At 40.3% G+C, this 15,478-nt stretch overlaps 1 protein-coding gene across 8 annotated transcripts in view; it reads left to right on the forward strand.

Annotated features, from left to right (window-relative positions):
- LOC131689623 (ATP-binding cassette subfamily G member 4) overlaps window positions 1-15,478 on the forward strand; it is a 142,086-nt gene that overhangs the window by 123,314 nt on the left and 3,294 nt on the right. For 5 of the 8 annotated variants that reach the window (XM_058974846.1, XM_058974845.1, XM_058974849.1 and 2 more), the window contains 3 exons: window positions 12,895-13,433; window positions 13,491-13,886; window positions 13,943-14,059. In XM_058974846.1, the coding sequence (XP_058830829.1) occupies window positions 12,895-13,433; window positions 13,491-13,886; window positions 13,943-14,059 (1,052 nt within the window). Of the gene's footprint in view, window positions 1-6,038; window positions 6,650-12,411; window positions 12,791-12,860; window positions 13,434-13,490; window positions 13,887-13,942; window positions 14,060-15,478 lie in introns of those variants that run through there. The other 3 variants (XM_058974852.1, XM_058974850.1, XM_058974851.1) reach the window with 3 other exon arrangements.

The raw sequence follows: 15,478 nt of genomic DNA on the forward strand, positions 1-15,478 counted from the left end.
CGTGCTATGACGGTTCCAATGGCACCGAGCGAAAAACTCGACGTGCTCAAGCGGAACCTGAAAGCCGATTATAAACAAATGCTGATTCTAAGGCCAGTGAACACGCTCTCAGAATTGATGAGTCTTGGTAAATCGATCGACGCCTCCAAGACGCCGATTTATCAGAAAGTTTTCGGTTCTTCTCGGGAAGTTGCTGCTTATTCTGATAATCCACCACAAAACAAACAAAAACAAAATAATCAAAACCAAAAGAGAGGTGGACAGAATAACGGCAACGCAAAATCCAAAACGTTTTGGAGTAAGAATGCCAAACCGGCAGGTCTTGATTCAAACAAGCCTCCTGACAACCAGAAAAAGAAACAGCAAGGGAATCAGGATGGCAAGAATCTCGAGGGAAGCAATCAAAAACCGATCGAACCACCGCAGAAACCTATGATGTGCCTAGAATATTTGGTGGAAAAGCATCGTCCTCCCGTGCTCGGCGTCTGCTACAATTGTGGAGACAAAGGACACGAACATGAGGAATGTCGGAAGCCAAAGCGGGTCTTCTGCATCGTGTGTGCGTTTAAAGGTTTTGATGTTTCTCGTTGCCCTTACTGCCTAAAAAACGGGATCAGAACCAACTGAAGTCGCAGTTGGCAGTAAAGCAGCGCTCCAAAGAACAACTCATTATTAATCCCCAGATTTACGGCAGTTTTCGACCGGCTCGTGATGAGGACTATGATAATTCATTGTCTGTCGAAACCATCGTCCTTGACGACCCGTTCGATAACCGTCCATTTGCAATTGTCGCAGTGTACGGCAAATCCTTCAAAGCCTTGCTCGACAGTGGTAGTAACGCCACAATTATAACTAAAAAGCTATACCGAAAGTTTTCGAAAAGTCCCTTGAAAAGGTTGGAACGACCATTCGAACTACGTTCTGCAAATGGTCAATCCTTACCAATCATTGGACAAGCGTATCTCCCGTATACTTTTCAAAATTTGACAAAGGTCCTATGCACTCTTGTAGTAGAGCATCTGACCGTCAACTCCATTCTAGGTATGGACTTTTGGCGCGCCTTTGGGATTTCCCCTGAGATACAAAACTGTGCTCTGTTGAACTCAGGTCAGGAATCAGAAGACGATGAAGAAGATGAAGTACCGCGTGAGTCGATACTCACTTCGGAACAGTTAGCGCGCGTAGAAGAAGTAAAGAAGTGTTTCCAGGCAGTAGAGCCCGGAAAGCTAAGCCCAACCTCATTCACAGAGCACAGGATTGTCATCAAAGATGAATTCCAAGGTGCGGCACCCGTTTGCCGATATCCTTATCACATGAGCCCAAAGAAACTGTCAAAGGTCTGGGAAGAGGTTGACCGATGGCGGTCTATGGGAATTATCGAGGAGTCTGATTCAGATTGGTCGCTTAATATTGTGGCGGTCACGAAACCAGACGACTCAATCCGCCTTTGTCTAGACGCTAGGCCTCTCAATGAGCGTACTGTACGGGATGCATACCCTCTGCCCCACCCTGGGCGAATATTGGGCGGCTTACCCAAGGCGAAGTACCTGTCTACCATAGACTTGAAGGAGGCCTTTCTCCAGGTACCCCTGGCTAAGGATAGTCGCAAATATACCGCTTTCAGTGTTCCCGGCAGGGGTATGTTCCAATTTACCCGTCTACCATTTGGTCTCGTCAACAGCCCCGCTACACTGGCGCGACTGATGGACCAGGTTCTAGGACGAGGTAAATGGGAACCTTACGTTTTCGTCTACCTAGATGACATCATCGTGGTAAGCGAAACGTTCGAGCATCACATACAGTTGCTCAAAGCAGTGGCCGATTGTCTAGCAAGAGCCAATCTAACCATCAATTTGGAAAAATCCCGTTTTGGAGTCCCCGAACTAAAGTTTCTTGGTTATTTGTTGAATCGGGACGGACTCAAGGTCAATCCTGACAAAATTCAGCCGATTCTCGACTACGAGAGACCGGTTACCGTGACGAAACTTCGTCGTTTTCTCGGGATGTGCGGTTATTACCGCCGTTTCATTGATCGGTTCAGTGAGGTCACTGCTCCCTTGACCGATCTGCTCAAAACGAAAACCAAGAGCCTAGTTTGGAACTCCGAGGCAGAACTCGCGTTCCTTAAAATTAAGGAACTTCTAGTCACTCCTCCAGTTTTAGTCCCACCAGACTTCTCCAAAGAATTCATTCTTCAGACAGACGCTAGTGACGTAGCAGTCGCTGCTGTTCTGGTGCAGGAGTATCCCGAGGGTGAGAAAGTAGTTGCTTACTTTTCGCACAAACTGACCACTCCCCAAAGGAACTATCATGCAACTGAAAAGGAAGGTCTGGCGGTGATAATGGCGGTTGAACACTTTCGAGGTTACTTGGAAGGTTATCATTTTCGACTGGTCACTGATTCGTCAGCGATTACATGGATACTGAAGACTAAATGGAAAACCAGTTCACGTTTGAGTCGTTGGAGTTTAGAATTACAACTCTACGACATGTCTATTGAGCACAGGAAAGGCAAGGACAATGTCGTTCCAGATGCGTTATCCCGGGCCGTAGCAGCCGTTTCAGCTTTGTCCACCTCAGACTGGTACTGTTCCATGAAGTCAAAAGTTATCCAAAATCCTGACGACTATGCCGACTTCAAAGTAGAAAATGATCAACTTTTCAAGTATGTCAACTCGAAAGTTGTTCCGTGCGACTCGCGGTTCAGTTGGAAACTCGTCCCAGCACCCGAGTTCCGTCAAGATTTGATCCAACGTACCCACGAAAATTTGCTTCACGTGGGATACGATAAAACGATCCACGAAGTGCAGTTGCGATATTACTGGCCTCGAATGGGATCGGAAGTACGAAAGTTTATTCGAGAATGTGGGACGTGCAAGGAAATCAAAGCTCCTTTCGTCCCAGTCCAGCCCGAAATGGGTCAGTCGCGTGCGACTAATGCACCATGGCGAATGGTTTCTGTGGACTTCATCGGTCCTCTTCCAAAAAGCAAACGTGGCAATCAACACTTGCTTGTAGTCCTCGACATCTTCAGCAAGTACGTCATGTTAACCCCCGTTCGCAAAATTGCTAGTACGTCACTCTGTACGATACTGCGCGAACAGTGGTTCAATCGCCATGGTAGCCCGGAAATTCTGCTGAGCGACAATGCCTCCACTTTCACCTCGAAGGAGTTCAGTCAATTCATAAAAGAAACCAACGTCAAACATTGGCTGAATTCCCGCTATCATTCACAGGCTAACCCAGTGGAGCGAACAAATCGCTCGATAAACACCGCAATCCGGGCATATGCTCGAACCGAGCAGCGCAACTGGGATGTCCACATCAGTGATGTGGAGCGCATCCTAAATACTACCGTTCATTCCTCCACTGGATTTAGTCCTCATTTCATTATACACGGGTGTGAAATGGCATCTGCCGATGACTTCAGCAGGATTTCCGGTGAGGGTGACCTAGAAACAAGACACCAACAGATAGACAAAATCCGGGAGATTGTGGTCAAAAATTTGGCAAAGGCAAGCGAGGGCATTCGACATCAGTACAACTTGCGTCATCGAAAGTTCTCCAAACCTTTTGAAACAGGACAAATGGTATACCGTCGAAACATGAAGTTGTCGAATGCACTCGAGTCTTACAATGCTAAACTTGGACCACAATACTTACCGGCAAAAATTGTCTCAAAAAAAGGTGTATCCTCCTACGAGCTGGAGGATTTAGCAGGTAAAAATCTCGGAGTTTGGCCAGCAAGTCTCCTTAAACCAGCATAAAAACTTTTCCGTGCCGTCTGTGGACTGACGGTATGCTTTTATATGGATTACTCACTTGGGAGTTTTCCAAAAGCAGCCGTCAGTTCCCGACGGCGACAACACGGACTTTGGTCCGAATAAAAAAAAAACAATAAACATTTCTCCGTCTTCTCTATTTTTATTGTGGAAGACCAACTCTGCCGCGAGAAGGTTCTTCAACACCTTCTTGCAATTTTTCAGAGCCACACTCTCGCAGTGTGGTAAACAAACACTCGCACGAAATATATGCTCCGGCCCCGATGACGACTACGGTAGGGTGGAATACTCTATTAAAAAACACTAATCTTATACCGTGCCGTTCTCCCGGGCACCGGACGCATCTAAATACACTACCTGCCGTGTTCGGCAAACAAATACAAAAAAAATTCTTTTGCGCCCCACTCGCGCAGTGAGGTAACCAAATGATCCACTAATTTGCTTTGCTCCGGCGGTCGAGACGGTTACAGTAAACAAAACTTTCTTACCAAACCAGTACCAGTGTTTGGAAGAAACAAAACGAACCTATCGTACCGTCTTTTCACCGCCGGATGCATACACATCATTCTTCTGCCGTGTTCGGCAACATAAAATTTTTCAAAAACCCCTTTCTGTGGGGAACACTCGCACCTACGGGTGCACTAAATTATATAAAATTTCTCCTTATTTGGGTCACTATATATAAAAAAAACCACCTTTCCCCTCTTCGCCGGGGACACTTCGTTCGCGTGAGTGGTTCCACTACTCCGGGACCGACCGTAAACGGAATAATAAAAACAGTTTGCGAACCGATTTCGCGAACTGTTTTGTTTTTATTTATATTTTGAGGATGATTCATTCATCCATTCAGATGGATGAAAATATCATCATCAATTTTGACAGTTTCCCCGATGTTCGCATCAATGCTCTGCATCATGCAGGTGTAGCCCGATTTGGATCAGAGTAGTGTGAGTGGAAGAGCGAATGGGGTAAAACGATACCGCGTCTTCGATTTCGAATCAAATAATAAAATTTTATTTCGCATAATTTTGGGTTTGTGGTTAAACCTGGGATGGTTCGTTTGATTCCAGCGGGAATCATTTTGATATTTTTAAATTATGCGAAAGACATTCTTTGGTCCCTCTCAAACGTTTCTTTTGCCAAGTACGAAGCGTTTTGAGGCGAAAAGGGACGAATATACAAACTTTTGTCCGGAATGTCTGTGAGTGGGAGAAATGATGACGTGTTAAGCGGTATTGTATGAGTGAATGTACGAGTGTGGAATCGAACAGAGTGAATGAATACATGTGTGAATGATAAGATAAAATTGTTTTGGGGTTAATTCGAAGTGCTTATCGGAATGTGAATGATCGAGTAGGCCAGTGATTGAGGATGAATGAATGGGATAATGTATGAATGTATTTGGATAGAAACCCCAGCACAAGGTTGTAGTACTGGTACCGTTAGGACACGAAAGACATTTTTGGACAGTCGATGAAAAAGAACAATATAATGCCGACAACCGTTCCCCTGCAAGTTGAAACATTGAAAATTGTCAATGCCACTTGCAGAATTTTAGGAATATCGAGTTGTTACCGATCTTGTTTTCGGATTGGATTTAGGGTTCAACCCATAGCCGAGTAATGGCGATGGCTGATAGCCTCTCGCTTCGCGTATGCTGTCAGTATTATCAGACCAAACACAGGCAAACTTTTCACCAATGAGGACCGCCGGTCGATTAGTTTTTTTGACATGAATTATTGATAAATTGCGGAGGAAATGATTAGGTGTAGTTAGTTTTTCTTTGTTTATTTATTTATTTATTCATTTCGTTCATTATTATTGTATCGGTGTTAGGTGTTAGGTTAGAAAAAAAAATTGTTGCCAATTTTTTTCCACCCGGTGTGGGCGAGATTGTAACCCGTCAGGGTAACAATTTAGCACTGGGTGGAAATATACCCTTTTTTTGCGTATACACTCCGTAGAGTGTATTGTTTACGTTAAAGTTATGCTCACCGCTGTTCGATACCGTTCACATTTAGTTTGTAAATTTTTATATAGTTTCGCGTTTGTGAACGGTTTTGTGTAATCAGATAGGTGTAGAAAATTTTGTTTTATGTTCGTGAATTAGTAGCATAGGGTTTAGCTAGACCACCGCTCTCCTCTTGCTGCAATAAGTGTGCTGGATATGCTGCACATAGCGATGACAGCTATGCGGCGGTACTTTTTTTTTGGTGCTGGTTTTGGTGTTTGTTTTGGGTGAGTGGAAAAGGCGGCCATCGTGAAAAAAGGTTAGTTAGTTTCGGACCACGTTGCAGTTCGGTTTGTTTTCGGTAGTGACCGGTTTGTTTTGGAAAGTCCAACCCGCCAAATAACGCGTGTGTGCGGAAGTAAATTCCCGCAAAAGTACCGGCTCGTGGTTCGAGAACTCTGGTCTGGTGTCGGGTCGCCGATTAGGGAAGCTAAGCGTTAAGGAGCCACTCGCTTCCCCGGCTAACCATAAAGGACCCAGAAGACGCCTTTCCGCTCTCGCTGTGAAGGATCAGCCGAACGAGCCTAGCTCTCCTTCACAGCTAAACGTCAAGGAGAGCGAAGCAGGGTGGCCAAAGGTGCTCCCTGGGAAGTACACTGCGGTGACTTCTGGGATCTCTCGCGGGGAGCGAGTAGATCCGGCGATAATTCGCCATCGTCGCTAGGGAGGTTCCAACAAAGGAGCTAAGCTCACCTCCCTAGCTAATTGTCAAGGACCGCTGCCGGAGCAGTCAACTCAAATCGGGAGAACTCGGCCGTTGCTGTCCCGGCCGGTCGGACGAGACCACCCGCCTTTCCGCCCAGCAGTAGCAGATTAGCAGCAGCAGCAGTGGAGAGAGTTGGAGGAAATAAACACGGTAAAATTAAATTTATTTGTTTTGTTTACCTTTTTTTTGTTGTGACGAAAATCCGAAATTCTGTAGAGGCACCTAGGCCGCCCTGAAAAGAAGGGTACGCCGGGCAAACAAGAACCCGAGTAGTGGGCAAACCCCTACTTACATCTCCGGTGGCAAAAGCGGTAGTCTTTTTTACCTTTCTTGGATGAATCATCTGGATTTCTATTTAAACATGCAGATTTATTATGGTGAATAATATAACTCCTGGGGCCTAGTACCCAGTGTTTTTAAACATCTTGAATCGTACGCAAATGCCAGTACAATTTTTTTGAACCGCTGTATCTTCTCCATTAGTTGAGTACGCAGTAATATATACTGAATCAAATCACAACTTGTGTCGGACTAACATCGCTTCTGTGTCCTTCCTCTATCTACATTAAGTCATGACCGGCTCCTGGTAAGCTCGTAATGTTTGTTTAACAATACTTATAAATAAACACCGTGAACTTACCAGGAGTCGTACATTAAAGGATGACTTGTGTCTTTCATCGTTATCGTCTATTGATTTTCTATGCAATTCCAGGAGGTGTCGATCCACAACGAAGTTTCTTTTCTTCATAGCTCGAGTTGGTTGCGTTCACCACTCCATCATCGAGAAACTGTCACGATCGTATTACAAATTCCCAATAGTTTCGTAATCACCACTATGGTCTCAATACCTATTAGTGGGACTCATCGAGCGTCAATGTCTAGTCACTGCCCTATTTCTTCGATTAGTCGTATCTTTCCAGTTATCTATTTTTAGCTTATACGTAAAAACTTATAAAAATTTTATCAGAAATAACCTTGTACCACGAAGATTTTTCGTTTATTCACCTTGTTGTGCGTACCAAAATCAACACAAGAAAGTTTTTGGGTCTTGAACATAATCTAGCTTAAAAAAGAAGATAAAGTATGTTGATTGAAGCATTAGAAACGATGCACATATTCCCTCACTGAAGCGGATCATAAAATTAAATTAGTATTGATTCTTACCATTTCGCTTTAGTAACATGGATAATAAAAAAAATTGAAAAAAATTAACTTGTATGTTAAATCGAGGTAAAACTAATGTTAAATCGAAGTACGTTAAATCGAGGGTATGTTAAATCGAGGTATACCTATACCTATGTATAGGTATTTACAATCTAGAACATAAGCTCAAACGAAAACGGGAATTGGGTCAAAACGGGTATGCTAGCGTACCGTGTGATCATTCTAAATACTAGCAATCATTTTTTCAGACCATTTTACATAAAAAGCACCTTTCGTGGTAAACGGCATCCAGCCTTTTAAGAAAAAATCGCGTTTTGGGTCAATTTTTTTCACACTGTGCGCTGGTTGTGATTTTCAAGCAAAACACATATAAATCACACTATTTTTGTGACTTCCATCACACATCACTTTTCTTGCGTTCACTTTTGGTAAAATGCTTTTGTACGCTTGTAACCAAAACTCCAAACTGCCATTCAGCTAAGTTATAGACAGCTGATGCCAGCGCAACGAGAGCACTCTAGTTAGATTGTGGCGATGAGGAAGAAGAAGACACATGACGTATCTAAATGAGCATGAAATTCGACATCTTAACAATAGAAATACGTCAAATTTCATGCTCGTTTGGATACGTCATGTATCTTCTTCATACTCATGGCCACACTCTAACTAGAGTGCTCTATATGCAACAGCTTCACGAACGGCCTGAAGTTGGTGACACTTCAAGTGCCGGACCTTGTACATGCGGACTAAAGGATGAAATTGGAGTATTTTTGTTACAGAAAGTTTTGGATTAGAGATGGGCAAAACAGTTCACTTCGAAGAACCATTCCTGATCGATCATTTCTGTAAAAAGAACTAGATCACATGAACCGTTCTTTCGATCAGCTGATATTTTATTTGTATCTAGCAAATAGTTCTCAAAACATTCGAATCTGGGAGATTCAATACAATTTCTGAGTGAGAGCTCTCACAGAACGATTTATGCCTTAACTGTTATACTTTTGTATGCTGAACGGGTTCACTAATGGTGGCGAGTTCTTTATGATGTATAATGACAGAAGTAGAGAGTGAAATCAATATTTTTCAGGCATTGCATTTATCGCTCATATGAGTAAATACGCCCGGATAGTTTGCTACTGCGACAATAAAAACTCACATTTTCACACGAAAAGTTATTGGCACTCACACAACTTCTCCGGATAAATACAACGTGTTATTTCTCCGGATAAATAAAACAGCCGGAGAATGAGTGAATGAGTTTATCACGGAATCCTTCTTGCGTTCCCTGCTTTGCTGTCGTTATTCCAAAACACGATAAAACAAGTCTATCATACTTCTTTGCCGCTTTTCTTTGTAATTAAGTGTATTTTTTGCAGTTTTAATTGATTTCCACGCACTGAAAACCATTCGATGAAGAAAATAACAAAACAAATTCTTGTTTTCCTAATTAGTTGATTTTAACAGAAAAATGAAAAACGTAACTAAATTTTCTCTTAATTTTGTGAGATTCTCAAATAATAGTTATTGAAAATTATTATTGATTTTGATTCAAGATGCACATCATACGAAATGACAGCAAAGTAGCCAAGATGCACACCTTACTGGAATACATCAAGGTAGCGACAGTATATTCATACACGCTGGGCATAACGGTTATGCAGGTAGGTACTTGTCTCAGCTTGGAAAGCTTGTTTTAGCCCGGACGCAACTACCTGAACCAGTACACAAAAATCAGAAATTCAACTGACCTCATTTTGGTTTTGCCTAGTTTTTCTTTAAAAATATTTCAATACAGAAATGATTTTGATTGACATTTTTTTCAATACAAGTATACTGAAAATTGAAAGTATTGTCGAAGATTGTCAAAATCATTCTATTTCGGATTTAGTCGATTATATAGTAAAATTTCAATTATTAACAAATGTAATATGTAATATGCAATACGATAATTATTTTTCATCTTTTGAGATTCCAAACTAAATCTGGAATAAGTATGAAGTTTTTTTGTAGTGCTGGCTGACTAAAAAGAAAAGAAATAAAAATTGTTCCTTTCATCTAAAATTGAAATCATCAATCAATTACCAACAATAATCTTAAATAGCTTTGGTTATTTCGTCGCATTTAAGAGTGCAGTTTATAAAAAGATAACATTATGAGAAACATAACTCTATATTATATTTACGTGTGGATTACTGGCATACGGAGTATTTCAACAATTTGATTCCATACCTTCATCCGTCGGTCGGTGAAACAAAACGTTTGAAATATCGTATGTTGTATTTTACGATGAAGCAGTTTAATTCAACAATGAGATTAGTTGAATTCCAATCGTTTGTGTCTTGGCTGAAAAGGTAGTGTAACGGCATATGAAATTGTATTTGAACTAAAACAAGCGTTACAAGCTGAGACAAGCTTTTCAAGCTTTAGCTCAGGTAGGCTTTTTAAGTTTTGTGCTAGGCTGAAACGTTCATGTCCAGACTGAAACTGACAGCTTCAAACCAACAACGTTGGATTATTGTTTTCAACAAAAATTTAGTTCGCCCAAATATTAACTAGACGAAACCAAAAACTCAACTAATTTTTTAGTTGAAATTGTGATGAATCGGTTTTCCGTGTAACATATGGAGCTACAACATAGAGTATTACATGTAGACAAAACCATGCTCTTACTATGTTTTATTTCAGTATTTGCTTAATTTGTCTTACTCCCAGTTCCCCTAAGTGCAGAGTTGTGTATAGTCAACCGATTGTCTAATAAATGCTCGACCATTACCTACACACTAGAGTGGGACACGGTTATATGAAAAAAATAAAATTTTGCTCCGAGTAACTTTTTGTGTCGCATTTAGCTCCCAGAGGAACTCTGCAAATTTTAAGCTCGATCGGTGAAACTATATTTTTGCGCCCGCTGTTTAAAGATTACATGGGATTTCGTATGGGGAAATCATCTTTAGCAAAATAATTCTTCCAAGAGTCGCCCGTTACCTCCTAAAAATATACAGATGGCTGATTTTTATAGGAAATTTATCAAGGAAACAAAGTCTAGAAGACTGCGAAACGATCTGATGCTCGTGGAAAAAGTTATTAAGCAAAAACCGATTGAAGCCCTGAAGATTGATGAAACTTTCACTTTTCATAGCATCACTGCTGCTGGCGGTCAAATTATATACAAATTTTTTAACTTTATTTTTTTATGTACAAAAAAAGCTTCAATTTATCCTTTAAAAATTTTGTGAAGTGGCCAAACAGTACAGATAATTATTTTAGACACATTAAGAGAAGATCAAAACGAAATTGCATATAATTGGACAACCAATAGCAGTGGTGCTAGAAAAAAAGAATATTTTATCAATCGTCAGAACATCAATCAGTTTCTACTTAATAACTTTTTTCTCAAGCGTCAGATCGTTTTGTGGTCTTCGAGACTTTGTTTCTCTGTTAAATTTCCCATAAAAAGCACATAACGGTTTATTTTTAGGAAGCAATGGGAGACTCCTGGAGGAATTATTTTGTGAAAGTTAATTTTCCCATATAAAATCCCATATAAACTTTGAACGGTGGGCGCAAAAATATAGTTTCACTGATCGAGCTAAGAATTTACACAGTTGTTCTAGGACCTAAATGGAACCTAAAAAGTTGCTCGGAGCAGGAATCTATTTTTTGTCCCACCCTACTACACACATGTTCACGCGACAAAAAATGCCAATTCGATTTGATTTCCTTTCAAAGAAGCGTGATCGAGAGAGTGACATGTGTCAAAGATATATCTCGTTAAACAACTGATTTTTAAGCAGAATTGTCGCTGAAGCGTCTTGCTTGGGATTCATAATGAGAATAGCACGGACACGGATATTTACTACCTGTAGTATCTAAAGTTATTGCTCATTTGTTTGCAACACCCGACTATTACTCCTTCACTGAAAAAAATCCAAACGTTAATTCTATTTGCTTCAAACCGCTTAAAATTCATATGAAGAAGAAATGCTATTGTTATCACGCGCACACATACCTTCTATGTGTCAACTGTATAAACTATGTATGCACACACATAAGTTATATGTGCATATTGTTATAGAATGGGGTTTTATGTGCCTAATAGTTATGGAATGTGAATGTAAGATTAATATTTCTTGTAAATACACACATTAGGTTTATGTGCCAGCAAATAGTGTCTATATGCCTCCGTTAATTGCAAAAATCTATGTGTAAAATCAATAGGCATAACGTTTACTTTTTTCTGAGTGTTAGTATGAAATCCTCAATACCTCAAAGGTATTCATCGAACTGATATAGTACAGCGCAAATTCGATCATTTGGCCACAATAATTTACCCACAGATTAGGTGTGAGATTTATTTTATGCAACCTAAAAACTGTTAAAAAGCTCAGCAATCAAGCATGTTGCTTCCATGGATATTTTTACTGCAATTGATTCACGTGAAGAACCGAAGCGTGCTAAAGGTGATAACGCGGGGTGTTTTCTGTTTCTTTTGTGATTGAGGGAAGTTCGACTGCAACATAAATGAGGAATAATAACCTCATAATTGACCATTCAGTTATGTTCGTTACATTACGGTTACATTAAATGGTGTCTATGTACTGTAAACCAAAAACAATTTTTAAATTTATCCCCGTGGTAGCACTAACTGTTATTATTTGCAATAGTATATGGAAGTAAGCCGTTGAACTCTCATGTGACTGTCTAGCCGTTGGTTGACTGGTATGTGCTGCTGCATATGAAACAGCAGAATCACGCTTACGGCGTTTACGTCTCCGTTTAAATTTACAATCATCAATACCGTTAATTTTCCCGTCGGTTAACGATGACGTCATCGCCCACCATCAATAATGCAAGTTAGTACCGGTGGGGCTCGTCAACTAAGAACAAGCAGCAATTATTAAATCAATGCGTGACTCAAGAGGAAACCAGTCTACGAAGTAGTTTCCCCAGTAGTGTATTCATGTGCATCGCGTACGGCACAGCTCAAGGGTGCCGTTTCTGGGTTCCCCTCTACATGCTCTGCGTGTGCTTGATCCAACCTCACAAACTTCTCGCTAAAGGAAAACAGTGTCGCCTTTGTTTGCACAGCAATTAACCGAATGAATCGCAAATTTTTAATTACAGAAGGTTTCTTCCACAAATAACCCACATTCTGTTTTTAATTACTATATTTATCTGTAATCTAATTAATTAATAGACACATTTTGTTTTGTTTTGCTTGTTTTTTTTAGGAAATCTGGTGTTGAAGGCACTATTCACCTCAACAGAAAAGCATCATGTTATATCACGCAAGAAGATCACCACCAGCAGCTATTGACAATTGAGGAGCTAATGTACATTGCTTGCCAACTGAAAATCAAAGGAAAAGCTGATTTTGCCGAAACAATAACAAACGTATTGTCTGATCTGAATCTGAATCATCGCAGAAATGTAACCGCAGATAGACTGAGTGGAGGCGAGAGAAAGCGCCTCTCTATAGCACTAGAGATGGTGGCCAATCCGTCGATCTTTTTTCTGGACGAACCTACTAGCGGTCTGGACGAGGTTACTGCTGCCACGTGCGTTCGATTATTTCGAGATCTTGCCAAACAGGGTCGTACGGTAGTCTGTACAATCCATCAGCCCTCGGCTAGTATATTTGCTTTGTTTGATCACATCTACGTTGTTGCACGGGGACTATGTGTTTTCCAGGGCAGTCCGAAAGCAGTTGTGCCGTTTCTATCCCACATGCGAATTGAATGCCCCCGGCACTACAACCCAGCTGATTTCAGTAGTTATTGTAATGGTTTTCGGAAAAAGCACAACATTGAAACTGTTTTCTTTTCAGTCATTGAGATATGCGATAGTGAGTCCGCAGAAGTACTTCCAGCTCTTTGCGAAGCAATGCAGAATGGTAAATCAATTTGCGTTAAGTCACAGTTTGGAGCACCAGCAGGTAGTTCTGCCTTGATTGTGGATGAGGAGCCTAATTCGTTAGAACCCGTAAGCGATTTCGTGATAAAACCTACAGTCACATCGATGATTTTAGAGCAGCAGCGACCAAGGGTGTCAACGTTGGTGCAGAAAATGAAACAAATTACCCGGTTCTTCCATAGCCCGCATGCCGTCTCTGGATTCGTGCAATTTTGGGTTCTGTTCCAGCTAATGTGGACCAAAATAATGAGAAACAGAACGGTACTTTGGATACAGTTCATCCATCATGTGATTTGCGCAATCTTTATTGGTATACACTGTTGCAGTATAAGTAACATGACAAAAAATAATTGTATTTTCTTTTAGGACTAATATTTTTTAATGCCGCCAATGATGGTGCTCGCATGTTCGATCACCTCAAGTTCTGCCTGGGAGTATGCTTCTTTTTCTGCTATACCCAGATTATGGTTCCAATATTAAGTTGTAAGTAATATTTTATTGCTTTAGTGCGTAAGTAGATTGTTAAATATAACGTTAGATGAAAATCTGGAATGTTTGGCAAACGAGCGATCGATGCAATGCAGTTGTAGTGCAACTGTCAAATATGTGTAGCAAACATCTGCCTAGTTAGCAATACATGATGCAACACTGACTTCCAACGTTTATCAATTTAAACGTTTTTGAATGCATTTTGTTATAGCCTAAATGGTTGCTACTTGTGATACCACTCAACAACACTAGGTCTCCGAGCAGAAAAAGCATGAATCGAAAAGAATGTTCGTCCCAAATACTTTTTAAATCAAATATTTCATTGTATTGTTGAATGATTTCAAAATGCATGCAACGTCGAGATGTGAGGTCAAAGCAAAAATGCAAGTTTGAACATTTTTTTGAATAAAATTTTTCCTTGGAACTTTCATCAATTTGTGACCATCGAATTTTATTATCTATATCTGTATTTGTATTTAACTCTTTATAATGCAGTGGCAATGGCAACTTAAGTAACTTTATTGCCACCAACAATTTATATTTTTGTCGGCCTAATAAAATAATAGAATCAAATAGTTTATTGTTCAAAGCAAAGACATGGCTACTGAAAGTTTTTGTGACTTAAAATAGCCGTTTTTCAACGGCGGGAGAAATTAAGCTCAATTTCGCTGAATAGTCGACAACATTTTAAATATTTTAAAATACAGACATTCGTTAGGACCATTTATGTTAGATTGTGCAGTCACAGAGAAATTTTTATGTGGCATACTATTATAATTTCATTAGTTTTCACATATCTATGCGTTACAGATAATTTTGATGTGCTACTACAAACTGCAAAAAAATATGTGTGAAATAAATATAATATAACGAATTTTCTCGGTGTAAATTTTCGGCTGATATTATGAAATGAAAGAGTTTGTATATACCGCACAGGGAAATGAAAATTTATCAAAATTCAGAACAGGGGCGGCATTATGGAACCATTTCGAATCGACTTTTTCATACAAGCTTGTATACAATAAACCTTTCGTTTCGAGATGCGCAATGCCACGCTAGGTTTATACAATTTCTGCATTATAATTAGTGAAAATACATCAGCCAAGCATGGCCATTGTTTTGCTAGCTAAAAGTTAAAAATTAGTCGCTAGGAAACGACAATAGAGGATTATTTTTTTGCTTTTTTTATTTGGCCCATTTGACAGGTATATCCTGGAATCAAAACAATGATGTTCCTACCACCACTGATAACTGACATACAAGTAAAGTTTTCAACTTGTGTAAGAAATAAAACTGTCGCTTTGAAAAGATAGCAGCAAGTAGCAACTTGCCACTGGCTGGCGCTTCGGTCGACCAGCAATTGCTATACGGGACTTGTGTGCAAACTTGGATATAATGGTGACTCACGCATGC

The sequence above is a fragment of the Topomyia yanbarensis genome, chromosome 3 (assembly GCF_030247195.1).
Source record: "Topomyia yanbarensis strain Yona2022 chromosome 3, ASM3024719v1, whole genome shotgun sequence".
In the NCBI taxonomy this organism is placed as follows: Eukaryota; Metazoa; Arthropoda; class Insecta; order Diptera; family Culicidae; genus Topomyia; species Topomyia yanbarensis.